General features: G+C 58.9%; 3 protein-coding genes across 6 annotated transcripts; 2 read left to right on the top strand and 1 right to left on the bottom strand.

The window, feature by feature from the left end:
• Positions 1-1,036: 1,036 nt before the first annotated feature.
• LOC113835842 (neurturin) lies at positions 1,037-12,022 on the bottom strand. Its single transcript, XM_027416819.1, has 3 exons — positions 11,714-12,022; positions 2,067-2,248; positions 1,037-1,550 (listed from the first exon to the last, which is right to left on the bottom strand). Exons 2-3 carry the CDS (start codon positions 2,233-2,235, stop codon positions 1,126-1,128), a joined length of 594 nt encoding a protein of 197 aa, XP_027272620.1. The 5' UTR covers positions 2,236-2,248; positions 11,714-12,022; the 3' UTR covers positions 1,037-1,125.
• Positions 12,023-12,128: 106 nt separating this feature from the next.
• Dus3l (dihydrouridine synthase 3 like) lies at positions 12,129-17,962 on the top strand. Of its 3 annotated transcripts, XM_027416813.2 has the most exons (13): positions 12,132-12,345; positions 12,928-13,213; positions 14,102-14,605; positions 15,777-15,818; positions 15,928-16,080; positions 16,223-16,339; positions 16,522-16,587; positions 16,691-16,801; positions 16,955-17,051; positions 17,177-17,252; positions 17,380-17,568; positions 17,656-17,784; positions 17,857-17,962. In XM_027416813.2, exons 1-13 carry the CDS (start codon positions 12,248-12,250, stop codon positions 17,927-17,929), a joined length of 1,941 nt encoding a protein of 646 aa, XP_027272614.1. In that variant the 5' UTR covers positions 12,132-12,247; the 3' UTR covers positions 17,930-17,962. The 3 variants fall into 3 exon arrangements, with proteins under 3 accessions (XP_027272613.1, XP_027272614.1, XP_027272615.1); XM_027416812.2 differs by having other exon boundaries at positions 12,129-12,345; positions 16,691-17,051; XM_027416814.2 differs by lacking the exons at positions 17,656-17,784; positions 17,857-17,962 and having other exon boundaries at positions 12,207-12,345; positions 16,691-17,026; positions 17,380-17,522.
• Positions 17,963-18,116: 154 nt separating this feature from the next.
• On the top strand, positions 18,117-20,173 carry Prr22 (proline rich 22). 2 transcript variants are annotated; one of them, XM_027416816.2, is made up of 3 exons: positions 18,117-18,502; positions 18,587-18,652; positions 19,079-20,173. In XM_027416816.2, the coding sequence occupies exons 1-3, from the start codon at positions 18,391-18,393 to the stop codon at positions 20,152-20,154; spliced, it is 1,254 nt and encodes a 417-aa protein (XP_027272617.1). In that variant the 5' UTR covers positions 18,117-18,390; the 3' UTR covers positions 20,155-20,173. The 2 variants fall into 2 exon arrangements, 1 of the variants encoding a protein (XP_027272617.1); XR_003485594.2 differs by lacking the exon at positions 18,117-18,502 and having other exon boundaries at positions 18,543-18,977; positions 19,079-19,218.
• The last annotated feature ends 6,380 nt before the right edge of the window (positions 20,174-26,553 follow it).

Raw genomic sequence — 26,553 nt, 5'->3', positions numbered from 1 at the left:
CACCGATATGCCTGTCAGTGACCCCAGTAAAGCTCATGGTTCACCAAGCAGAATTTTGGTGGCATCTGTACTTTAGTCTGCCCTGGGCTCCCTACCTGGGGTGAGTGTATCTGTGTTATTTTTCCCCAGTTAAAGTCTTTCTTGTCATACAATACCCTTCCCCATATATTCCCCATCCCGGGGCCCACAGCCAGCCTCCAATTCTGGGAACCCAAAACTGCCTGGCACCTCCAAGTCTGTCAGGGATCAAGGTGAAACCAAGGCAAGGACACCAGCACCCCAATCCTTCCCCTCACAGACAAAGTTCTAAGGGTCCTTGGGGACCCGGCAGTGGCGGGCAGTTCAAGGCTTGGGCTGGATGTGGCTGTACCGGCTCCTATCCGTGCTGGGAGGTGGGCAGCAAGTTATTTTTAGGCCACGGAAGGAGTTATGGCTCTGGTTCTCTCTAGAGACGACCAAGCAGCCCCCGGGGAGCCAGTCACTCTGTGGCCCAGGCTAGCCTCTTCCTGCCTCAGCTTCTCCAGGGCTGGAGAGACTGGTTTGGCTGACCACACGGGCAGTCTTTCTTCTCTTCTCTCTTGATTCTCTATCCACTCTTTCCCTCTTGACTGTGTGTGTGGTGCTTCATATGCTTGTCTGTCCACCACGCATGAGCTGCTCCCACGGGTGTGTGTGTGTGTGTGTGTCCAGTTACCTGGAGCTGCAGTCACAGGACGTGAGTCCCTGTGTGTGTGTGTGTCTGTCTGTCTGTCCAGTTACCTGGAGCTGCAGTCACAGGACGTGAGTCCGTGTGTGCGCGCGCGTGTGTGTGTCAGGACGTGAGTCCGTGTGTGTGCGCGCGCGTGTGTCCAGTTACCTGGAGCTGCAGTCACAGGACGTGAGTCCCAGCCGGGTGTCTGGCCTGCGCCTCCCCTGTCTACCCACCATTCCCAGTGGGCCCCTCGAGCGAGCCTCACTTTTCTCCCATGCACTTTTCCCTCTCCTCCCAGACCTCCCGCACACCCCACTGCCCGCAGAGCGAATGAGCAGCGACGACGACAGTTCCCACGCTTTATGTGAATGCAGTTCTCGCGAGGGTCAGCGCGGTCCCCGCGCAGGCGCACAGGTGTGGGGCGTGAGGTAGCGTCACACGCAGGCGCACTCGCGCGCCGACAGCTCCTGCAGCGTGTGGTAGCGGCTGTGCACGTCCAGGAAGGAGACTTCGTCCTCGTAGGCCGTGGGGCGGCAGCACGGGTGCGCGCGGACCCGCTCTTTGCGCACGCGCCTCCGCTGGCGCAGGCGCCGCAGGCCCAGGTCGTAGATGCGCACGGCCGCCTCGCACGCGCCTGCGCAGTAGCGGAACAGCACCGTCTCGTCCGACGTGTAGCCCAGACCCAGCTCGCTCACGCTCACCTCGAGCTCTCTCAGCCCGCACGGCCGCGCGCCCGACCGCGCACGCGCACGCCTACGCCGGGGGCCCGTTCGACGTCGCGGGCCCGAGGGGCGCACGGCCCAGGGGGAAAGTTCTCGGAGCTCCACGGCGTCAGGGGCGCCCTGCAGCAGAGCTCGGTCTGTGGCGGGAAGAGGGAGACACGGGATTGGGCCGTGAGGGCTAGGCCCGCCCACTTCGCCGCCCTGCGCATGCGCACTTTTTTGACAGGCTGGGGCGCCACAGGGGACGCCTTGAGAGCTCGGTCTGTGGCGGGAAGAGGGAGACAGGGGATTGGGTCGTGGGAGCTGGCTCCACCCACTCCCCCGCCTTGCGCATGCGCGCTCCGGGTGGTGGTGCAGTGGGCGTAACCAAAGGCAGAACTCGGGAGACAGACGATTGGTCGGCGAGGGCTCCGCCCCTCAGTGAGCTGAGCACTCGCAGTTCTGATTTGCGTGAAGGGGCGGGGCTGCGGGCCCCGCCCCCTGGCTGTCACTGAGGGTGCGCAGGAGGGAGGGGCTTCAGGAGGCAGAGGCAGGAGCGTCTCTTCAGGGGCATCCTCAGCTACTCGGAGAGCTTGAGGCCAGCCCGCGCCCTCCGCAGCACGTGACCCGCCCTTCCGGTGTCCCGCCCCCTGGTCCCCTGGGGCGGGGCTTACACTGGGCCAGGCGGGCGATGCGTGCATCCAGGGTTCGTGTCGGGCGTCGCAGTGGGGCGAGCGCGGGTCCCAGGCGGTGGCCCAGCAGCAGGCCCTCCTGGCACATCCAGACAGACAGCAGGGAGCTGCAGACGAGCGACACCAGGGCCGCGGCCTTCCAGCGCCTCATCCTGGGGCTCGGCCTGCGGGGACATGGGTGGCGGGTGCAAAGGTCCTGAGGCTGGGGGCTGCTGCTGCATCCTAGCAACGGATGCCCACGCCGGGCAGGGAAGGGGTGCGTGACCCAGCCGCGGTACTGTGCGAGGGCACTCACTGGAGGGCCCCTCACGGCCCGCCTCGGCCCCCCTGCCAGGCCGCGCCCCCCCCAGCCCTCAGTGACGCCCCCTCCATCAGGGTCCCCATGCTCCCTGTAGCTTGACCACCCCCCACCCCCATCTTACCCGCTGTGCCCTGCTCCGGTCTGGAAACGTTTGCATCATTTGCATGCCCCACCCCAGCAACGCCGCACACACCAAGCAGAACGACCCGTGTTTATTAAGCTCCAAGTGTGTGCCACGCCTGACGTCCAACACACAGGAGACTTCTGTGTCCGTGTCAAGCCGGGGAAACCGAGGCACAGAACCCTGAACTCGGATCCTCCCGTCCACCTTGGACCCCGCCCCCCGTTATTGAGCACCAGCTGCATACTCTGCATCCTCGCGGGGTCGGTAAACCCCGCGTGCATTTGACACACACACACACACCCCCCATACGCACGGCGGCCGCACTGCCGCGGTAGCCAAGGATAGCCCGGGGGGTCAGGTGGGAATTAACCCCTGCGCAGGCTCCGCCCTCCACACCTGCCTCATGCCCACGGCCGGTGCCCGGTCCCCCCCCTCCGGACTCCATGAGGACACTCGAGGGCAGAGATGAGCGTGGACCCCCTGCGGAGCTCCGAATCCGCGAACAATGGTCCCTCTGTCCGGGGTCACCCGACTGGTTTGTCTGCACGGTAAGGGGTGCTGGGGGATGACGTCGGCACGCAGAGGCTCCTGGATGGGGGCCTGCGGTCACCAATCCTCCCCGGGCCTCAGTTTCCCCATCTGCAGTGGTGTCCAGCGGGTACTCGTGTATGGGGGGGTGCGCATGGCCTCCTGCTGACCCTCCTGGAGGGGTGACGTGCCACCGCTTCCGGCTCTAGGGAGTCACCCAATGTTTAGGACGTCACTGGGGCCTCGGTATATGTGCTTCAGTGAGTTTTCCCCTGTCTGTGGGGAAACTGAGGCCTCCCGGAGCTCCGGTCCTCACCTCCCTCCGAGGGCCCCACCCGCCGGCGGGACGCACATCTGGGGGCAAAGCAACAACATCTGCGGAGCACAGCTGGTTCCGATGAGCTGCGGGGGCCGCGGCCCAGGGTGGCCTTTGGGGCTCGGTGGGTTGGGGGCACAGCTGCTCCTTCCAGTCGCCCCGCCCCCCGACAGTGGGGATGGGCAACCATTCCAAGGCCGCTGCACCTCTAGGGCCTGAGTGAGGTCTGCTTTGTTCAAACTCCTCCTCGTACCTCAAAGCCCCAACGCCAATGTCCCGCTACACTTTAAAGAGATTTCATACAATTAAGGTCTGCGGGAGCACACGCCGCAGCGCGCGCCCGTGGGCGGGTCGGAGGGCTACTCTGTGGAGTCAGGTGGCCAAGCTAGGGGCAAGTGTCAGCTTAGCCATTCTGTCCCACTTAAACGTTTTTCCTAAACACAGGGCACTGACGGCTCAGCGTCGCACAGCAGATAGGTTTAAGCGGGGAAGGGGGGTCTCGGTGACCCTGCGACCTCCTCTGGGGAGACCCCCAACCCCCAGGCGCAGGCCGGACCAGAGAGGTGAGCTGTCCCCGCCCCGGGGCTGGCTGTGCGCATGCCCCGCGGATAACCGGATCAAGCTAATGCGGGTTGAGCCGCTGGCGCCGGGAGCAAGGGCGGCTGGGAGACCGCCGGTCCCACTCCTGACCATCTGGCTTGGAAGGGAAACTGAGGCAGGCCCTGGGGCTGCCTAACCTCTGCCTCCTTCCCAAATCCGAAGTTGGGTCTCAGGTAAAGGTGTTGGTTCTCTGAACCTCGGTTTCCCCAGACAGGAGCCTAGGCGCCCGCAGCTTCTTTTCCCTCTTGAATTACACTCATCACCTTAAATTCAGGGTGTTTGCACAAGGCGGGTGCAGGGGCGTGGACCCCTGGCATGGGGGTCACGGGCTGCGCGGTCCCCAGGGAAAGCTCTGCCCTAGTCTTTTCCCTGTGCCTCTTCTCGTTTGAGTCAGTGTAGCCCAGGCTGGACCCTGGGTAGCCGAGGCTGACCCTGAACCCCTGATCTCCCGACTCCAGCTCCTGAGTAGATGGGATGACAGGCCCAAGATGCCACACCGGCTCTGCATGGTTCCCCTGCCAACCTTCCAGAACATTGTCTCCCCACGGGTCACCGAGTCACTATCTGTCCCAGCACAAGGCAAGCGTTCCTGCTTACATCGTTCCCAGCCCCAGCTGCGGTGCCCCTCTCCAGGAAGTATTCCCTGTTACAGGTCCCCGTGTCTGTGGATGCCACTGTGGCTGCTTCTGGGGACAGTGCCCGGAGTGCCCACTCGCCAGAGCATCTCTGGCTTTTGTGTTTTGATGCCTGGCTGAGTTTGTTTTCTTTTTTATTTAATTCTGAGAACAGGATGGTGGCATTTCAGGACAGGATGCCCTGCTGAGGGTGTGTGCTGAGCTGGGGGGGGGCGGGGGCAAACCGGGCGGAGGGGTTGTCTGACTGAGGGGGCGCCTTGTTTGGGGGTGCCCTCTGAGGGGCACCTGGCTGGGGGGTGACCAGCTGGGGGCGTGCCCGTGGGGATATGACCAGCTGGGGGTGTCTGGCTGTGGGGATGTCGATTGGGGGGGGGGCGTTTGTTTTTCACTCCGCTGCCACAGCCAGCCCTTTGTGGTTGCCTAGGGGTTTGGAACCGGCTAGGGGCCCGGGACCCTCAGAAGTCCCCGGATGAAAGAGCGGGAGGGGTTGTCCAGCCTGGGGCGAGGGGCTGGGGTGACAGGAGCTGGTCAGGCTGGAATCCGCCCGCCACTGACATCCTGCCTGTCACGCCCCATGGGGCTTCCTCAGCCCGAGGCGCTGACACACAAAGGGTGTCCCAGAACATCAGGGATGTGAGGCCCAGCGAAGGCGGCGGGATGGGAACCCAGGGGTCCAGGACTCAAGCACAGCCCCCCAGGCCCGGAGGGCCAGGCAGGTGGCAACCCCTCCAAGTTCCCCAAATTCGCATCTCAGCATCCAGCCTGGGCTTCATGATTTCTGCCTCCAGTCCCCCCTGAAGTCTGCCCACTCTGCAGCAACCCTGGACCTGGTGACTTCTCACCCATAAACCGAATTATCTGGGGATATTCTGGAGCAAGAACTCGGAGAGTGGGGAACACACACCCCGTTTCCAATCTGAGCTTTGCCCTTAAGGGACACCCCCTCCTCCAAAGAGCCCCACGCCCTCTTGTGGCTGAACAGCGACTCAGGAGCCCAGCGGCCCGGCCCTTACCGGGGAGGACACGGTGTCCCCGGGCGCGCAGGGAACGCGCCCCTGACGTGTTTACTTCTGTGTGCCGCGGGGCTGCGCGCGGCCGGGGCCCCTCCTGGGGTTCACTGCGACCTCGATGTCCCCCCTCCATCCTCCCTGCCTGACGGAGCGCTCACGGGGGTCCGGGGATCTAGCAGACTTGCGCAGGAGCTGGGAGCGCGCCCCGTCGGGTGAGGAACCCCGCGGTGACCCGGGAGGGGGCCTTGGGGACTCCCCCCGTATAGCACTCCGGGACTCAGCTTACCTGCCGGGGGCTTCAGATGACCCGGTCAGTGGTGACTCCTCCGGCCACCCGAGCCCGGCCCGGCCCCAGCCACCGCGTGCGCCATCCGGATCGCGGGGACCCGAGGCGACCCAGGGACCCCGTGCCGGAGGAGGCCACCGCACAGGGTGCGGGACGCGGGCCGGGCCATGGGGTTCCCCCCCTGTCCTCTCTCGCTCTGGATTCCCGGGGCTCGCCGGGCTCAGTGCACCCCGGGGCGGCGCGCGTGGGAGGCTGAAGCGCGCTCGGGACGCGGGGCCACGCGGGGAGCGCGGGGCGCACAGACAGAGCCACCGCGCGCTCTCCCTCTGCTCCCGCCGCGCACCGCTCAGGCCGGCTGGGCTGGAGGGGGCGTGGCTTTCCCGGAGGCGTGGACGTGGGCGTAGCATAGGGTTTCCCGGGCTCGGGAGCCGCCCTCGTCCCGCCCACAGCCGGAGGGGCGCGCCGGGAGAGCAGGTGGCAGGAACGCGGGAGGCCCTAGACGACCACACCGAAAGATCGATGGACCGACTCTCCCGGGACTCTCCTTCACCCGAGACTTTGCACCCCGAATCTAGTCCACGCTAACTTTGCGCACCTATTCCCCATGTCCCCAACTCCCCACCTTGACGCCCTAAGACTACCCACCAGGGGGAACCCCTAGAGCATCAGATTCCCCCAGATTGATGTCCCCAAGGCTCTGTGGTCATCTAAGTTGACACCTAGAGTGCCAAGACACTCCGTGATCCTCCTGGCCAGCCAAAAGCCAGTCTGGACCCACCCATGATCCCCCACAGGTCCTCTCCATCCCTCTGTCCACCCCAAGAAGCCTTCCCAGGAAAACGGGTTCAAGGTCTCTGCTCAGACACCCTGGATTAGGTAGGTCTGTAGAAGATTCCGTGGTCCACAGTGAACCACACCCACCGTCGCTTCCTATCACCCAGTCCCTCAGAGACGCGTGGGGGACACCCCACTTCTCACTAACGGCTTCCCCCAAAGCACCCCATTCGGGACCCCATCACTCAAACCCACCACACCCCACTCCACCGCCTGCGACTCGCAAGCGCCTCCTAGCGGAGCCTGAGCATCAGGGGTGAGGAGGGCGGGGCGAGGGAGGCTGTGGCCACGCCCCTCCACACCCAGTTGCTAGAAACCACTGCCCTGAGGCCCCGCCCTCGACACCCGGTGCCCGCTCCTCTACACCACTCTTGGCTGCCACCGGTTTCTCAGGGTGGGGGCAGACACAAGGTCCACTTATCCCAGAAGCCTTTCCAGAGCCTGTTCTGGGTACCCACCCCACCCCCACCCTCCACCCCCACCCCCAGGCGCCGGTGGAGTGTGTGCGCATGTGCGTGTTGGGTGCAGGTGGTAATGAGGGTTTGTTTGACTTCGTGGGTCAGACTAGCAGATTTCTGAAAGTCACCTGTGCCCTGTACACTCTGAGACCTGAGGCAGCGACTCCTCCCTGTACCTGTGGTTTCCAAGTGATTTATTTGCTCAGGGGCGAGGGCATGCCACACGAAGGGGTAGATGGGCAATGCCTGGTAAGGGGAAGATGGGGTGAAGGCCTGACATGGGGGACGGAGGGTCAGGGCGTGGCACAGGGGAGATGGGGTGAGGGTGTGGCCCAGGATAGGAAGACAGGCAAGGGCCTGGCACAGGAGGGGGAAGATGGGGTGAGGGCTTGGAATGGGGGACATGTGCAAGAGCCTAGCATGGGGGAAATGGGACAAGGGACTGGAACCGGGGGAGATAGGTGAGGGTGTGGCACAGGGAGATAGCATGAGGGTGTGGCATGAGGAGATAAGGTGAGGGTGTGGCTGGGGGAGATGGAGTGACGATATGAGTTGGGGAGATGGGCAAGGGTGTGGCACGGGGGACTCGGGACATTTAGGCTGGGGTATTTCCAACCTAGGCATCTCCCCAGCCCTGTTGTCACTCAGAGGTGGACACGGGATCAGCAGCATGCTAGCTGCACATGCGTGTCTTTGGCCGTATGACACTCAGCTGTAGGTCCCATACACAGCAGAGGTACACTGACTTTACACATGCTCCTTCCCGGAGTGTGTGTGCACTCGAGAGAGCATGCGCGCATATACACACACACACACACACACACACACACACACACACACACACACACAGGATCTCCCCTGAGGCTCATCCACACACACTCAGTTCTGCTACAGCCTGGCGCTGGTCGACACAGACTCACACCAGCCGATCCACATAAACAATACAGCGGCTCCCTGTCCGTGTCCTCTGTCACATCCGTCACTGGTGCAAAGGCCCACATTGATACACTAACACAACATGCAACACGTGTGAGAAAAACCCGCAGCTCCTGAGGGCACACACATGACACACATGGGGGGCTGGTGTGGGAGGCCAGGCCGCCTTGCACACACAGCTGACTAGACCCCACCCCCACTGGGCCAGCCACCATGAAGCTGTCACCAGTCACCCTGTGACCACCTCTGCTCACCCAGCCCAGCCATAACTGGGGGTGGGGCAGACAGACACATGGGGAGCAGGACACGCACATGTGCCCACCATGTGGACGCTCATAAAATGGTTGCCCTGGCAACAGCAACTTGAAAGACCAGGCTCTTCCTCTGGGATAGGGGTGCAGGGGTGGAGCTGACACTGGCTGGCAGGACAAGAGCAGAAGGTGGGGACATAGGATCTGCACCCACCTATGACCCCATTTCTGGGACACGGGGTTCATTACAAACACCCACGGGGATCTCATCAGCCTCAGACAGGCAAAGTGGCTGCCTCACTCAGGGCTGGACGTGGTCACACCAGAAACACAGGTGCCATCTATCCCAACAGCCTCCTATGTCACCCACACACTGTCACCCCCCAGACAGAGGGTGACAAACAGATGCCCTGTCATACTCTGTGAGTCACACCTCAGCTGGGAACTGGGACACACACACACACACACACAAACACACACACACACACACACACCCCTCTCCTTCCAGAATTCTCCACCCCCAGCTAAGATGAGGCTGATCCCCTACTGGGATGGTGTTGGGTGAGGCAGATGCTCCATGGAGACTGGTACTGTTGGTGTTACCTCCTTCCGAGAAGGCTCACGGCCGGCCAGTCTGGGAGACTGAGCTCAGGGCTGGGCTGGGGGTGTTTATAGTATTTTATGTTAAGTCCTCTTGTCCCAGATTCCCTACCAGAGCCTAAATGTGGGGAATCTGAGTCTCCAAGACACACAGACAGGCCCTTTGATCCACTTCAGCAAGGGTGCCTGGCCCTGGTGGAGGTGACAGGAACCTGAGCTGTGGCCCCCACCCTGACTTTGCCTGGACTTCTTTCCTCTTCTGTATCAACCTTCCCACATCTCCAAGCAACGTCCCCTGCAATGCCATATGGCCTTCTTGGTGACTGACTGTGTGGTTGTGAAACCTGAGGCTCAGAGAGGTCATGCAGCAGGTCCCGGGTCACACAGCAAGAGGCCGTAGCTTGGGGACTTTGCAGAATGCTCTGCCCTGTCCACCCACCCATCTCCTCCTGCTCTGGAGCCAGTCTGACCTCTCCTGTCGGCTACCATTCCCAAGGGGAAGCGCTCTGTTCTTGGGTGGAGACCCAGGCCAAGGCTTGGGAGGCTGGAGGCCTCTGGCCAAAACATGCATGAACTTGGCTGGTGGGGAAGTTTCCATCTTAGCATTAGGAGTTGGTCCAGGTTCAGCAGATCGGGGTCTGGACCCCTTGGGGGTGGGGACCCCCAGGGACTAGCCGAGAAGGGTTGGAGGTGCCTGGGAACTCAGTGTGTCCTCTACCCCCCTAGGCCATCTCCATGTGACTCTTCACTTCAAAGGCACCATCTTGCAGTGTGTGTGGTGGTGTCAAGGTGACAGAGACTGACCAGCCTCAGTTTCCCCATCTGTGAAATAGCTCCTAGGTATGTTCCAGGCTTAGCCTTGGATATCCCCTGTTTGGCAGGATGGGGTTTCCTTTTGTGAAAGGATCCCATACTGTAGCCCAGGCTAGCCTGGAACTTAACTCCTGACCCACGGAGCATGTTCCCCATGGTGGTCTTTGAGGTGCTCTGGATGGAACCAGGGCTTCAGCCGAGTCAGCGAGGGCTCTACCTGCTGAGCCCCGCCCCAGGTTGACTTCTGACAAGGCTTTGCTATGTAGCCCAGGCTTGCCTGGAACTCTCCATCCTCCTGTCTCCATGCTTTGCTGGGCTGGATTCTGGGGCTTTGGGGTGAATGTCGCTTCTGGTGTGGGAGCCGCAGCGCCCCCCCCGCCCCGCATCACCTGACACTCTCTCTATGGTGGGGGTGGGGTGGTCACCGGCAATGAAGGGACCCTGGAGGCCCGTGGGCGGCAGGAAAGAGCGGATCCCAGGCAGGGATGGTAAAAACAGGACCGGGCTGTTCCCCTGGGGGCCATCGACAGCCCAGGGTCACAGGTCAAGGCCGGGTTCCCCCGGGGCCCGGGGTCAGGAAGGTGGGAAACACATCAGGCCGGCCACCTGGACAGCGGCTCCGGCCGAGGCAGCTGGGAGGGGGCGGCGTGGTGGGCGGAGCCTGCGCGCGGCGGGCGGAGCCGGAGGCGGGCTTGCTGGAGGGCCTGTTGCGCACGCGCACACTGGCAGGGGTACGGGCTCTCCGCCTCCGACTTGGCCCTGGCTCCGCTAATCCCCCTGCTCCCGACCTGCAGCCCTGAGATAAGGACCCAGCTGCAGACGCAGATAAAAGAATTGCAGCCACACAAATCCGGGAGGCCAGCCGTGGGCACCCAGCCTGGGGCCGCACCTGCCAGACCAGGGGGGAGGGTAGGGGCGGGGCGGGGGGGGAACCCAGGCAGGCCCAGACCTGGACAGACAGAAAAGGAGGACGTCAAAAGCGGAGGCAGGGGGATGGCCGAGAGTTTGGGATAGAAAGTGAGACTTTGTCACAAAAAGACAAAAGTGAGAGACAGAATGCGGAGCATGGTTCTGAGTGGGCGCAGAAGGATGAGGAGGTCAAGGTCATTTTCAGCCACAGTGAGGTGGAGGCTAGCCTGGGCTACCTGAGACCTTATCTCAAAATACATAAAAGTAGAATTGTTGAGGCTAAATAGGAAGAATAGAAGGGACAGGCAGAGAGGAAGGTGGAAGGATGCAGCGGCTGGGACCTCGAGTCTTCCTCCCTGCGCCCACTTGGTGCCTCAGTTTCCCTCCTGTCTCCCTCATTTCTTGGTGTCTGTCAGGTGAAATCAGGCCTGGGCAAGGCTTGCCACCGCTCCAGGATTTACCGGATCCTACGGTTCAGGGAGCCAGGGATTCCCCCAAAGGCGACGCAGGGGTGACCCTGGGTGTGAAAGGGGCAGGTGTGCAAGGTGGAGGAGGTTTGAGCTTGGGCTCGGCGGTGAGGACGGGACTCTGGCCGTGCTGCGGGGCGGGGATGGCGGCACGGGCCAGGGTGGGAAACCGAGGCCGGGGCGATGGAGTCGGCCCAGGACTGGGACGGGGCCCGGTACACAGTAAGCGCTGGCTCACGGCCCCATCGCACTGTGCCGCAGCGGCTCCGAGGAGCGGCTCGCCCTCCGCCGGCCTCAGTTTCCCCCAGCGTGTCCTCATCGAGAACTACGGTGGACACCACAGAGGAGCCCCAGTCTACATGAATGTCGATCGCGTTATTCCCATCTTGTCCTGCAGGGGAAGGCAGAGAGCAACAGGGCGCCGCTTATTAACCCCGTTCCCTCTCGAGGCCTCAGTTTCCCCTTGTGCTCTACACACCAGCACAGCGTTTAGCTCGTGCGCTGAAGGCCAACCTGGGCTACAGAGTGAGACCCCCGTCTCCAAGAATTAAATGAATATACCTATTGATTTGTTGGACTTGGCTTCGGGTTTTGAGACATGTAATTCAGGCTGGCCAACCCCAAGATGACCTTTGAACTCCCGATCCCGCTGTCTCCACCCCACAAGTGCCCGGATGACGGGGTGGGGGTGGGGGACACTCGTGCACAGTGGGCTTAAGATCGGGGGGAGAAGCGCCTGCTGCAGCCCTCGCGGGAAAGGCGAGGACCCCCCAAGTTTTCCTCTGACCGCCACCCCCGCGTGGCGCACAGGAGAATTAATGACACCGGCGCACGACTTTAACCCCAGGAATATCTGCCTGTGCGAGCCGCAGGCGCCGCCTCCCACCGGCGACCGGCGTGCGAACCCTGCGGGGACACCGGGCACTTCCGGTTCCTGCGCAGGCGAACCAGCCCCGAGGCCCGGCCCCGCCCCGCACGCGCCTTGGCGTCATTGGTGCGCTCTGAGCACGCGCACTCCCCTCGGCAGGCTCTGGCGGACACGCGCGACCCGGAAGACTTTCGTGCCGCACCACAGAGTCGGCGTGAGGGGCGTCGATGGCGGAGGATGCGGAGGCAGCAGCCGAGAGCGGTGGCGGCGGCGGCGACCCCGGGGTCGGCGCGTGCGAACCGGGTGTAGCGCCCATTAAGGCTCAGTGAGTTGCTGGCGCCAGATGGCGAAGCCGACGGGGCCTTCCCGGCGTCCGTGGCGCGACGCGAGCGGTGCATGCCGGGAGGTGTGGCGGCGTCCCAGAGCGGGGCAGACCGGTAGCGCCACTGTCTCTGCAGAGACGAACGCGTTGTCGGCTGTCACACGCGTTGGATACAGCTGTGCGCATGCGCAGCCTTGGGGGGGGGAACCAGACGCGACCACCGCGGTGCATGCTAGGGCTTGTAGTTTCCCTGGCTCGCGCTGCATTAAGGCTTGTAAGCGGGCCGAAAGGCTTCGTGGCCGCTTGGTTCTACCTGCCAAGCATGCAGGGACTTGTAGTCTCTCTGAAGTCTAACGTGATTGTTGGTATTTATGGATCGCAACCTGTAACAGTGCAATTCTCTGGGCAGGGACACGAATGGGTCCTTCAAATGCAAAATAGGTGTCCCTCTGTCATTGGGGTGCCACAGGGTAAGAGCTGGTTCTAATAGGCGAGCCTCCTATCTGCAGGAGCATGTGAGCCAGGACATTGGTTCTAAGACTCCTTTCCCTATGCCAATGGATGGAGCCTCTCCCTCTCTGGCAGGTACCGCACCACCAAGGAACGGTTCCACCAATACCTGGATGCAGACAAACGGGAGGATGCAGGCCAGGAAACGCCTGCAGGAGACCCTGATGGTAGTGACCCGGCAGAGCCCGAAGCCAAGAGGATCCGCCTGGAAGATGGGCAGGAGAATGGGAAGACAGAGGTGGCAGCTGAGTCCCCCGAGCAACAACAGGTGCCCAAGAGGGCCCGTGGCCAGAACAAAAGCCGGCCTCATGTGAAACCATCGCAGTATGACAAGGAGAGGCTCTGCCCTTCCCTCCTCCAGGTGAGAGCAGCTCTGGGAGGGCTTCATGGGCCTGTCACCTGCCCGGCTGGGACTTGTACATGGCCCTTGGCCTAGCAGTACCTTGGCTTCTCCTCTGCCCTCAGCCAGCCCGTTGCCGCTGCCCGGCGTCTGCAGGCCACACTGGCATTTTTGTGTCTTTTGAGACATGGTTTCTCTGTGTGGCCTGTTGCTGGACCGTCTGTGGTCCCACTGCCACATTGCCCCAAATAAGCACACAGAGACATGTATTAATTATAAATCTGTTGGCTGATGTCTAGGGCTTCTTATTAGCTAGCTCTGTCTTAATTATTAACCCGTTTCTATAAATATGTATTTCCACGTGGTTTTGGCTTACCAGAGAACACCTGGTGCATCCTATCCTCCTGGTCCCTCAATGGTGTCTCTTTCTGGTCTCCCTCTGCCTACCTTGCCCAGAATTCTCCTCTTCCTAATCCCGTCTGTCTTCCTGCCCCTATTGGCCAAACAGTGTTTTATTCATCAACCAATAAAAGAAACATATATACAGAAGTACATCCCCCATCGGTGGCCCATGCCAGTCTGATAAATCTGTTCCTGCTGTGCCAGGATGCTGTGCCCATGGGACTTATTTTTACTTACCTGACTCTAAGAGAGTGTTGGATGCCCTGGAACTAGAGTTATAGGCTGTTGTGAGCCACCACTGTGTGCTGGGAATCAAACCCAGTCATGTGCAAGAGCAGCCATGCTCTTGACCTCCTGTGAGCCTGAAAGTATTCCGGTTTTAGAGCTCGTGACTCTGGCACCCTGATGTTGCTGATAGTCCCAGGGATAGGTGGCTGGGAGAATAATCCCTTGCAACTGCCCTGGCCACTCCTTCCTCTCCCAGCCCCTCCCTCATGTTCCCCACAGGAGTCAGCCACGTGTGCATTTGGTGACCGGTGCCGATTCCTTCATGATGTGGGGCGCTACCTGGAGACAAAACCAGCAGACCTGGGCCCCCGCTGTGTGCTGTTTGACACCTTCGGCCGATGTCCTTACAGCGTGACCTGTCGCTTTGCGGGGGCACACCTGGGGCCTGAGGGTCAGAACCTGGTGCAGGAAGAGGTGGTAGCTCGCTGTGTGCACCTCCCTCTAGTGCGCAATGGCCTGAACAGGGCCCTGCAGCAGCAGCTGCGTAAGCGCCAAGTGTGCTTTGAACGAGCTGAGCAGGCCCTGCGCCGCCTGACCCAGGGCCCCATGCCCGTTGTTGTCCCTGAGGCCACTGTAGCCACGGTTACCCCAGACCAGAACAGCTGCCATGCCCAGTTGGACACTGCGGGAGGGGCCAGCACCCCGAGTGGCAGCCCTATTTCCACCTGTGGCCCCTTGACGGACGAGGACATTATTCGGCTACGGCCCTGTGAGAAGAAGCGGGTAAGGGTACTGTAAGCATGGGACACAAATGGAAAGGGAGCCAAGGAATACCACAGGTCACAGTAAGCATAGCAACTTCCGGCCCTGCTCCAGGGAAAGGCTTCACCAGTGTTAACAGCTCTGCTCTGGCAGGAGAGGGCTTCCCCAGTGAAGTTTTACAGTTCTGCTCTGTCCCTGGAGTATAGTGTAACATCTCCTCTTTACTAGGGGAAGGTTTCCCCGGTGAGAGCGTTACAGCCCTGCTCCACTCCACTCAGGCTCTATCTCTGCTTTAGTGAAGGAAGGTCTTACCCAAACCTCATTCAAGAGATTTATTGGGAGGGAATAATCCAGGAAGATGGTTGCCATTTGCCAGGGTTGAAAAGGCAGCAACAAACTGAACAGGCACAGGGATTATATAGGGCTTCTTCGGGTAGAGTTTTTCCAGGGAGAAGATTTCCAGGGTGGGATTGGTCAGATTTCAGTCCCTTGAGCTCAGATTGGGTAGATCTCATGCTCAGGGATTGGTTCTTTTTCTGCTCAGGGATTGGTTCTGATTTCCTGGTCAAAGTGCTTTTTGTTTGTTTGTTTCTCCGGTTTTTTGAGACAGGGTTTCTCTGTGGCTTTAGAAGCTGTCCTGGATCTAGCTCTTGTAGACCAGGCTGGTCTCGAGCTCACAAATATCGGCCTGCCTCTGCCTCCCGAATGTTGGGATTAAAGGCGTGTGCCACTACCACCTGGCCAAAGTGTGTTTTTTTTCACTGGTCCTTTTTATCCTGTTGGCTCTAATTTCAGGGCCAGGATGGATTTCTTTCACTGGCTCTGGTTTCAGGGCCAACTTCAGTTTCTTTGGCTGGCCCTTTTACCCTACAGGTACAGGCATAGCATCTGGGCTCCAACATTGTCCACAATCCTGCCTCACCAGAAAGAGCCTGGAGGATCAGGGCTAGGGGCTAAGGGGGCAACATGGAAGACTCCTGAAGGGAAGGGCATTGAGACTAGGGTTTTAGTGGTTGACTAGAAGCTCTCCAGTATAGAAGCCTGGGTGCTGATGAACTTTTCTCCTAAGAGGAATGGATGTGGTGTGTACAGAGCAAGCAATAGAAGGAGGCCACTGGGCGTGTGGGAGGGAGAGCATGCGTTAGAGCGGGGAAGGAGGCCTAACTTCACCTGATGTTTCCTTCCCTCCCAGCTGGACATCAGTGGAAAGCTATACCTTGCTCCGCTCACCACGGTAGGAGGTGCCTGGGGTGGGTGGCTCAGTAGTTCCTGGGGCATTGCTGGTGTCTGGTGTCCCTGCTTTGCTGACCTCTGAGGCCTGAACATGTCCTTGTCCTAGCCAGTGCGGGAACCTACCCTTTCGCCGCATCTGCAAGCGCTTCGGTGCGGATGTGACGTGCGGTGAGATGGCCGTGTGCACGAACCTGCTGCAGGGACAGATGTCTGAGTGGGCCTTGCTCAAGCGCCACCCCTGCGAGGACATCTTTGGGGTGCAAGTTAGTGTTTGCCCTGAGGGAGTTTGGAAGGGGCAGCCATGTTGGGGAGCAATACCCAGGATCTGTGGCCTTGTCCCCCTGACCTGGTGTCCGTGGGATGACCCTGGTGGGCTGGTCACTGACTACACACTGCCTGGTGCAGCTAGAGGGCGCCTTCCCTGACACCATGACCAAATGCGCTGAGCTCCTGAACCGCACCATCGACGTGGACTTTGTGGACATTAATGTGGGCTGCCCCATCGACCTTGTCTACAAGAAGGTGACAGCCACTCAGCTCTGGAGCTTGGGAGGGTGTGGCCCAAGCCTGGGACCCTGCCCTGCTGTCTCCATCTGGACATGGAGAACACTGAGCTGGGTGGCAGGCAATTCAGTTGTATGTGGGCACCCATAGGGAGAGTGTACGTTTCTTGGGAGGGTCACCAGGCTGTCCGTGTCCCACAGGGTGGCGGCTGCGCACTCATGAATCGCTCAGCCAAGTTCCAGCAGATTGTAAGGGGCGTGAATGAGGTAACCTGGGCTCATCAGGGACATGTCCCTCCTCGTTCCCACATAGTTCACCATGCAGCCTCCAGGCTTGCTGTCTGCTCCCTCTCTGCCCTTGTACCCACAGGTGCTGGATGTGCCATTGACTGTGAAGATGCGCACGGGTGTTCAGGAGCGTGTGAGCCTGGCACACCGCCTGCTGCCTGAGCTGCGGGACTGGGGTGTCGCACTGGTCACAGTGGGTGTCAGGGGCAGTGTGGTCCCATCTTGGGGTCACTGTGGTTTTCCTGGTCTCTTGTTTTCTGTCTCTTTGGTTCCTTGCTGTCTCCCTTGCCCCCTCTCACCCTTAACCCCTCCACCTTCCTTCATCACTGCACCCCCCTCCCCTCAGCTCCATGGCCGTTCCCGGGAACAGCGCTACACCAGGCTGGCTGACTGGCCCTACATCGAGCAGTGCGCCAAGGTAGCCAGCCCCATGCCCCTGTTCGGTAGGTGCCCAGAGCCACCGGGGCCACTCACCCTGCTGGAAAGACAGGGAGGATGCTGGGTCCCTGGGAAATCCCAAGACCGATGACTTCCCCAACACTGTCAAGACGCCACTCTGTCTCCTCAGGAAACGGGGACATCCTTTCGTTTGAGGATGCCAACTGTGCCATGCAGACAGGTGTCGCAGGGGTCATGATCGCCCGGTGAGTGGCATCTGGGCTGGGACAGGGATGCTAGAGGTTTCTACACATGGGGCCTCTGGGTGGGCAAGGCCCGGTGCTAAGGTGACTGGCAGGAAGCACTGTACCCACTGACTGTCTCCCTCCACAGTGGTGCCTTGCTCAAGCCCTGGCTGTTCACAGAGATCAAGGAACAGAGACACTGGGACATCTCGTCCTCTGAGCGCCTGGACATCCTGAGGGATTTCACACACTACGGCCTGGAACACTGGGGCTCTGACACGCAGGGTGTGGAGCGGACCCGGCGCTTCCTTCTCGAGTGGCTCTCCTTTCTTTGCAGGTGAGCGTCAGACAAGGAGAGTGCTGGAGCCTCGGATTGTAGCCTCAGGCCTCACCCAGTCTTATTGCCTCCCCTGTCCTCCTGCAGGTATGTGCCCGTGGGCCTGCTTGAGCGACTCCCACAGAGGATCAATGAAAGACCACCCTACTACCTAGGCCGAGACCACCTGGAGACGCTCATGGCCAGCCAGCAGGCCGCAGACTGGATTCGCATCAGGTACCCACTGGCCTGGGTCCTGTGGGGTGATGCTGGGAGGCCCAGGCCTGACTTGTCACCCTGTCCCCACAGTGAGATGCTGCTTGGACCAGTCCCACCCGGCTTTGCCTTCCTGCCCAAGCACAAAGCCAATGCCTACAAGTAGACAACGGAGACAATAAATTTTATTCTTCTACAACTTTTTTTTTGTTGGGTTTTTGAGACAAGGCTCCATGTTTCCTGGGATTTACTTTGAACTCCTGGAACCCTAGGCACGTACCTACCATCATATTCAGTTTTCTTTTATGTGCCATCCTTTCCTCTTCATCCAGGGTGTGGCCTTTGCTGGTGCCTGGTTCCTGTCTGCCCTGTTTTCGACTCCCAGCTATCCATTTTGCTGGCCAGCACCCTTGTGGCTGTGAATCTGGGCAACCTGGCCCAGGGTGTATCTACCCAGGCAGTGAAGGGAGTCACCTCCTGCCCACCCCCACCCCGGAATCCGAGGGGTGGGCCCATCCTGGACTGGAACCCTCCACCTAGCAACAGGGCAAACAACCCAGGGGACTGTGTCCCCGAGGTGCCTCTGCTGCCACCCAGGCCCCCCCCCCAGGGTGGCCTGTCTGCCCCATGCAGCACCCCAAAACCCTCTACCCCCCAGCCATACCCCAGGAAGGCTTCGGCCCACGGGGCCTGGAGGGCACTGAGGTGCCAGGTGGCCCAGAACCACTTCCCACCGTAGGTACGATGGTGGTAGCAGGCAGGGGTGTGTGATGGCCACGGGGCCTGGGCTCCTGCCCCACCCACCAGACGCCTTTATCCACAGCCAGCGCCAGCCTGCTCTATCAGACTCCCGGCTCGGACCACGATGTGCTATCAGCGCCTCCAGCAGGTACTGGCCAGCACCCTGAGCATGCTGAGAGCAGGCTCCGTCCTGACCCGAGATGAGACCCTGGGTCGCCTCTGTACCCCAGACAGATCCCCCCCATACTAACTCATGTGCCACAGTTTGAAGTGACAACTAGAGACCAGGCCGAAGCTTGCTTCGGTGACAACAGCTGCCACTAGGTAAGGGTTTTCACAAGGCCAAGCCACTCACAAGCTCAGTCACTGCTCCCCTGAGAATAGGAGTTTCCCCAACAGTCTCCGAGTGTCTTACCCGCCATGAATCCCCAGATGACTGCTAAACAAAGCCAGTACACACAGGCACCTTTGAGGTGAGGGCTGTGTCCTATGTGCCTGGGTCTTGGTCTGTCCCTCCCATCCCATGGTCTGGTTCCCCCATGGACACCCCTCTCAGAGTGTCTGCCACCTGCAGGCTTCCAGATGGCTCCCTGCGGCTGCTTCTTTGACCCCCGCATCTACCGAATCGAGTGGGCCACCTCCGACTTCGGCCAGTCGTCCCTATACAAGGTGGCAGTGGCCGGGGGTCCCACCTTGTCCAGTGGCTACCTGCTGGAGGCCCCATCCTACCTCAAGGCCCCGGGGCCTCCACCTCCGCTGTACCCCCACTACCAGCCAGCTCCCGGTGGGCCACAGTACCTTACACACTACCTTCCACCTGAGGAGTCTGGGCCCGAGGCAGTGGGCTTTGTGGGGGATGGAGGGTCCCTCAACTTTATGGAGATGCTCAGAGATGGCCTGGCACCCCCACCAACCCCCAAAGAGACTAAGCCATCTCCCTTGCTCATCACAGTCCCTACGGCACACTCGCTGCCACCTGGACCCTATGGCCATCTCAGTGGCCATGCTAGCCAGTTCCCAGGGCCCCAGGTGACCATGAGGCCCATCGAAGCCCCCAGGGAGCTGCAGGGCAGTGCCGTGGCCAGGCTGGGTCTGCGGTTCCCTCCTGGGCCTGCGGAGCCCAAGGTGGCCGAGGTGGAGGACATCACCCCCATGGGCTCAGGTGAGACCGTGCCTCCTGAGGTGGCCCGCGCTTTCTTCTTACCGGACAAGGTCCTTCTAGAAGATGCCATGAAACTTTTCGATTGTCTCCCTGGTGGCGCTGAACCTGAGGTGGCCCTGCACAGGGGTACCGGGCCCAGCCCGAGAGACAGTGGTGGTGGTGGGGATGACTGCACAGCCGACATCCGCTCCCTGCACCTGCCAGATGAGCTGCTGTCCTTCGACTATGGCGTCCCTGAGGTCCTGGATGCTGTGGCCAGTGTGGATTACGTTTTCAGCTTCAAGGCCCTGGATGATGAGCCGCTGCCCCATGTGGGGGTCCCTGTCACTGACATGGTGGCCCCTGGCCTACGGTCCCATCAGTCAGGAAAGAAGACCACCACATCCACCAAGAAAGGGAAACCAGGTGGCAGACAACGGCAGACCACAGGCCCCGCTGGCACCACAACCACAGGACCCAGGCCGGACCCGGGAACTGCCCTCAATTAAAGTGATTTGATCTCTGCTATGTGTTGCTGTGACCTGGTGAGGCCAGAGGGGACCCGGCAGTAGCTAGACGCCTTCAGAGTTGGGCCAGGAACCTCAGAATTAAGTGTCAGGTATCAGGCGTGCATCTGAACTGTTACCCTGTATTCGGGAGGCTGGGGCAGTCAGTCAGAACCACAAAGGATGCCCCGTCTAAAAGAAATGAGGACACAGGGGCTGGGCTGTAGCTCAGTAGAATACAGTGTTGGGTTTCAGTGCTTGGGGTTCAGTGGGTAGAGTGCTTGGGGCTCAGTTGCTACACACAAGACCCTGGACTCCATCCCCAGTGCCACATGAACTGTGTGTTTCATGAGTGTAACCCTGGTGCTGAGGAAATGAGAGGAACCAAAAGAATCAGAATTTCAAGGCTAGCCTGAGCTATATGAGACTGTATCAACAAGAAAATCAGTCACCTGGGGCTGGCCATGTTGGGAGGCCTCCTGAGAAGTGGGGTTTTCTTTTCCATCCAGACCTCACACTGAAATGGGTTCCCTTGTATGTTTGGTGGTCCAGAGAGGAGTGTACACAGTGTGGAGGGCAGGCCCTGGCCGGTGGCTCTCCCCGCCAGCTCTCAGTACCTCAACAGTCCCCACAAAGCCACAGTTTGTAGAAGGCAGGCAGGGAGGTCACCGCTGCTATTTGGGGGCTATGGTGGTATCTGGGAAGCTGAGCTCAGACTCAGCATGGTTGCTGGGGAGGGCATGACACAGATGGTTATTTGTGGGCCAGGTGTGGGCTTTGGGGGAGGGTGCTGTGTGTTGTGGGGAGGGAACAAGTCTTTCCCCCCAAAGCTGAGGGTGCCAGAAGGGGGTCTGTCTCTTGGGGAGCCCACAGTCAAGAGCAAGAGCAGGTGAGGCTAACAGGATCCCAAACCCGTGAAGGTGGAAGGAGAGAACCAGCTCCACAGAGTTGTTCTCTGACCATATAGTCATAATTTACCAGTCTGTCACCCAAGGCCACTGCTGCTTGTGGTCGTCATTCTCTCCCTCACCTACTCTGTAAATGTTTGTTAGCTGAGACAGGGTCTCAGTGTGTAGCCCTGGCTGGCCTGGAGCTCACAGGGATTTGTCTCCCTCAAGGCATGCGCTACCATGCTTCGCCTCCTTTTCTTTCCTTCCTTCCTTCCTTCTTTTTTTGTTTTTTGTTTTTTTCTGAGACAGGGTTTCTCTGTGTAGCTTTGGAGGCTGTCTTGGAACTAACTCTTGTAGACCAGACTGATCTTAAACTCACAGAGATCCACCTGCCTCTGCCTCCCAAGTGCCGGGATTAAAGGCGTGCGCCGCCGCCACCGCCGCTACCACCACCTGGCTCTTAGCTTGCTTTTCTTTCTTGGACAAGACTTTTGTAGCTCCAGGTGGCCACAAACCTATGTAGTTGAGAATGACCTTGAACTCCTAGTCTTTTGTCCTCTACCTGCAGAGTGCTGGGTTGACAGGTCCTGTGGGCAGAGCTCAGTGCCTCCTGTGTGTGGGCAGATGCTCTGCCCACTGAGCAGCCCATCTTAATTCCACTAACAGAGTCCTATGAGAGTTGGAGTTCCCTGCCTTGCTCGGTGCCCCCCTTCCCAGAGTTGCTGGGAAGAGACACCATCTATCTCCTGGCTTCCTTCCCTCCAGTGTGGCTAAGCAAGAGTTTGGGAGGTACAGCTTTAGGATTGTAGAGTAATGATGGAAGGGCTTGCATGTAAGTGCTGTGAATCATGGGTCGGGAGCACCGTGTAGCATGGAAGTGCTCCTCATCGGGCTGGGGCACATCCAGGAAGTTCCCCTGGAAGCAGTTCCAATTGAGATCAATGACAAAGGTCGCAGTGGGCAGAGCCTTTGACTGGCACGGATGAAGTCCTGGGTCAGCCCCCAGTACCACATAAATGGTATGGCAGCCCACATATGTCATCTCAGAACTAGGTGGAGGCAGGAGGCTCAGGAGTTCAAGGTCACCTGCTACTATATAGCCTTTAAGACCAGCACTCGGAGGCAGAGGCAGGCATGTATCTGTGAGTTCGAGACCAGCCTGGTCTACAAGAGCTATAGTTCCAGGACAGCCTCCAAAGCCTCAGAGAAACCATCTCAAAAAACAAGAACCAACCAAACAAACAAACAAAAAGACCCCACTCAGGAGGCAGAGACAGGCAGCTCTCTGTGAGTTTGAGGCCAGTCTGGGCTACATAGTTCCAGACTGGCTAGGTAGTTCAACCCTATCTTTGAAAGTAAAAAGCTGAAATTGGTTACATGTAGCACAGGAATGGAAACAGGACTGTGGGGTCTTGGCCATCGGCTTAGTTCCAGTGTCAGCAAGAGACTGTCCTCCAAGTTCCTCCTCTCGCTTTCACATCATGCACAGCCCTGGGCCGATCAGTGATCTAAAGTGTCCGGGCGCTTGCCCCAGAAAACAACCTGACCCAGTGTCTGAAGGGAAGAGCCATGGTGGAAGGTTAGGTCCCGAATGTCTGAAGGATGATGCCAAGCTCCTGCCTGTCCTGCGAGTGTCTGAATGGCAATGCTAAGATCCCACCTGTTGTCCCTGGGCCACCCCCACCCCTGCCACCACCCTGAGACTCTGTCTGCTCCTGCTAAGAGCAAGAAGCTGACAAGCCTGAGCACGGGGACGGCAGTTCTGGGAATGGGCGAAGTCACTAAAGGGTGGTAGGGTGGGGCCTGGAGCAGGACCCGGGGATGGAGACACATCAGCCCGAGATGGGAGAACCAGGAGGGAAGACAAGCTTCAGGGAGAGAATGTCTCCCTGGGTGGGAGACCTCCATTTTCTTTATTAAACAACAAAAAGATTTTCATTTCATGTCTGCTGGTGTCTTGCCTGGGTGTGCCTGTGCCCCATGTGAGCGCAGTGCCTGAGGAGGCTGCACAGGGCCTAACGCAGTTACAGATGCTCGTGGAGTGCCATGTGCATGCTGGGAATTGAATCCAAGTCCTCTGCTCTAAATACTGACCCATCTCCCCGGTCCCCAAATAAATCTTTTTGTTTTTGTTGTGTTTTTCAAGATGGTTTCTCTGTGTAGCCCTGGCTGTCCTGGAACTCACTGTGTAGACCAGGCTGGACTTGGACTCACAGAGATCTGCCTGCCTCTGCCCCCAGAATGCTAGGACTAAAGGCGTGCGCCACCACACATGACTCCAAATCTCTCTCTCTCTCTCCTTTTTGTTTTTTTGAGACAGGGTTTCTCTGTGTAGCTTTGGAGCCTATCCTGGAACTCACTCTGGAGACCAGGCTGGCCTTGAACTCACAGAGATCCGCCTGCCTCTGCCTCCGGAGTGCTGGGATTAAAGGCGTGAGCCACCAACGCCCAGCTTCTTCTTTTTTTTTTTTTTAAAGTTTTCCCCAAACCATGAAGGACCAATGTCCTTTGAGCTCTACATCATGTGGGACAAGGGAGTTGAAGCAGGTTAGGCCGCCACCACTAGACAGACTGCTGGAAGCATCACTGCATCAGGGAGCTTTTGTTGCAGAGCCCTGCAAGTTGGTACATGCCAACATGCACCACCTCCTGCCAAGGCTCGGGGAGACTTGGTAGTCTGGAGTATGCATGGGGAGGCAACAGGTTTCCAGGATGAAGAGCAGAAATAGAAAACAGGATCAGGGCCCCAGTGAGACCCAGGCCTGGGCCAGGTCCTGATCTAACTGCCCAGAGCAAGTGCCAAGGCAGCCGCAGCTTGAGGCATTACTTTGAATGGAGTGCTTGGGGGAGGAGCTGGGAGCATAGTGCCATGGGAACACTCATTTCCTGAGTATGATGGTCTGCATGAGATGCGCCCCCCCACACCCTCAGACATTCGAATCCTTGGTCCTTAGTTGGTGGTACTGTTTGCTTACAGAACCTTAGATGATGCTTGTTCCTGGGGTGGGCATGGGTGTGTAGCCTCCCACCACCTCCAGCTCTCAGCTTCCTGCTCTGGGTACCGGCTGTCTCACCTCACCTGCCATTACAGACTGTCCTTCAGGAGTAGCTGTGGTCCAATCATGGCTGTCTCTCAACAGGAAGGCCAAGACTCTGCTAGTTCTGTCCACCAGGCTAGGTGTCTTAGCTGCCCTTGTCTGTATTGAAAACTTGAGGAAACTGGCCCTCGAGTTTGAATTCCACCCCAGCTGTGTTTGAAGGCCACAGGGGCCTTCAAATACCAAGTGTGGTGGTTTGGATGAGAATGGCCCCCACAGGTTTGTATGTCTGAATGCTTGGTCCCCACCTGGGGGAGTTGTCTGGGAAGGATTAGGAGGTGTGACCTTGTTGGACGAGATGGGCTTGGAGGGTTCAAAAGCCCCATGCCAAACCAAGCCATGGGGGCACTCACCTTTAGTCCAACCACTCAGAAGGCACAGTCATGTGGATTTGTGTGAGGTCAGCCTAGTCTACACAACAAGTTCCAGAAGAGCCAGGGCTACACGGAGAAACCCTGTCTCAAACAAACAAAACCAGTCCACATAGGCCCATCTCTCAGCCTCCCTCTTATGGGTCACATGTAGCTCTCAGCTACTACTTCAGAGTCAAGCTTGTCTGCTCCCCACCATGATATGCATGGGCTCCCCCTATGAAACTGTAAGCAACGCCCAGTTAACACTTTTTTTTCCCCCCAAGAGGTTTTCCTCTGTGAAGCTTTTGGAGCCTATCCCAAAACTCGCCCTGTAGACCAGGCTGGCCTTGAACTCAGAGATCCACCTGCCTCTGCCTCCTGAGTGCTGGGATTAAAGGTTCAGGCCACCACTGCCCTGCTTATTGCTTTCATTTTTAAGTTGACTTTGTCATGGTGTCTCCTCACAGTGACAAAATGGTAATTAAGACACAGAAGACCTAGGCTTCTGTCCTATCCTTATCAAGGGACTTCCATATAGAGGCCCAAGGTGGCTGTTGGTGCTCCAGCCATCTTATCTTTATCCCAATGAGCCTGTACTTTTGGGGACATAGTATGGAAATGGCTTTCTGTATGAGGTCCCAGGACCCTCTCAGTCCGGCCCAGTGTCCCTGCCCCAGGACCTGATGGCCCATGGACTTCAGTGTGACCTCCTCTCTCTCTAGCCCCAGAGCACATTCCCATCTCATAAGTCTCCATTTTCCTGACTGGTCACTGGGGACCTGGAGTAAGGCCAGTTCCCACTGGGGAGGCTGGGAGCCGCTGTCATTTGGTGGTGTACAGTTGCTGACTTGGCTTGGTGGCTTCAGTGGGAGGGAACCCGGATGAGGATGGTCTGAGCCTCTTCCCCAGGAAGGACAGTCTGGATCTGGAGAGTTCTGGTGTGAAATGAACAATGGCTAAGAAAAACGGGCCAGCAAGAGGGCCTGTTTGGGAAATGGGAAAAGGTGCTTGCTGCCAGGTCTGAGGACCCGAGTTCAAGTCCTGAGATCCACTTGAGTAGGAGACACTGACTCCCAAAAATTGTCCTCGGGCTTTCACAGACACACACAAACTCACACACACTAAGTATAAAACAGGAAAAATCCAGCTGAGCACCCAGATTTCACCTTCTGCCCCTGCCACCACGCCTTCCCAGCACGCCTGGCTGCATTCACTGACCCACAACAAACTCTTCTGTCCTTTGGCTGCTTTTGTTTTGACACAGAAACCAGAAAAGGGATTAAGATGTCACCTTCTTTTGTCCCCATTGGGGGTCCCCTGGGGCTCCCTTCCTGGACTAGAGGGCCTGGGCTGGCTGAAGCCTGGTGTCTCAGATGTGTGGGCCTGGCCCCTGAGCAGTAGTTTTGGGATCATGTGTTTGTCCTTCTGGGATGTTCTGGGAGGAACAGGGGCGTCCTTCCCCAGTCCCCAGGGACCACGCCAGGATCCCATTCCCAGCTCCACCCTGACAAGATCTCCATGGACTTGGCTACTTGCGGATACACATTCACCCCAAGTTCCTAGGAGAGGCCGACATTTGCCCTCATCCCGGGATAGACAAAGCCCTTTGAGGTGCCTTTCCGGTGCCCAGAATGAGAGCATGTTTATTTTGTTGTGTCTGGAAGGGTCACCCCCTGCAAGTATGTGTCCTGCTGTCACCAGCTTGGGGCTGACCTTGCTAGGGACACAGAGGTGAGACCCAGTGGTCAAAGGACTCAGCATCTTCTGTCTGGGGAGTCAGCAAGTCAGTGCAGGAGGCTTGTTGTCCCAGAGTGAGGGCTTTTTTTTTGGGGGGGGGAGAATACATGACCTACTTGGGCTGGAGCATGGATGGTGATCCAACTACCCTACAAAGGACCCCACACAAACATCCCAGTGCGTATTGGTTTCCAACGGGGAGAGCCTGGTCAGTGTCCATGTCCCCTGGAAACCATCATTGAAAGCCATTCTGTCTGGATTTGTCTAAGTCTGAAGACTCTGTGTGACTAGTGCCGCATGAATGAACAAACAGAGACACTAGCA

Source organism: Cricetulus griseus, chromosome 5, assembly GCF_003668045.3.
Source record: "Cricetulus griseus strain 17A/GY chromosome 5, alternate assembly CriGri-PICRH-1.0, whole genome shotgun sequence".
Taxonomy (NCBI): Eukaryota; Metazoa; Chordata; class Mammalia; order Rodentia; family Cricetidae; genus Cricetulus; species Cricetulus griseus.
Note: the sequence above shows the minus strand (reverse complement) of the source record. Positions and strands in the feature narration are given on the sequence as shown.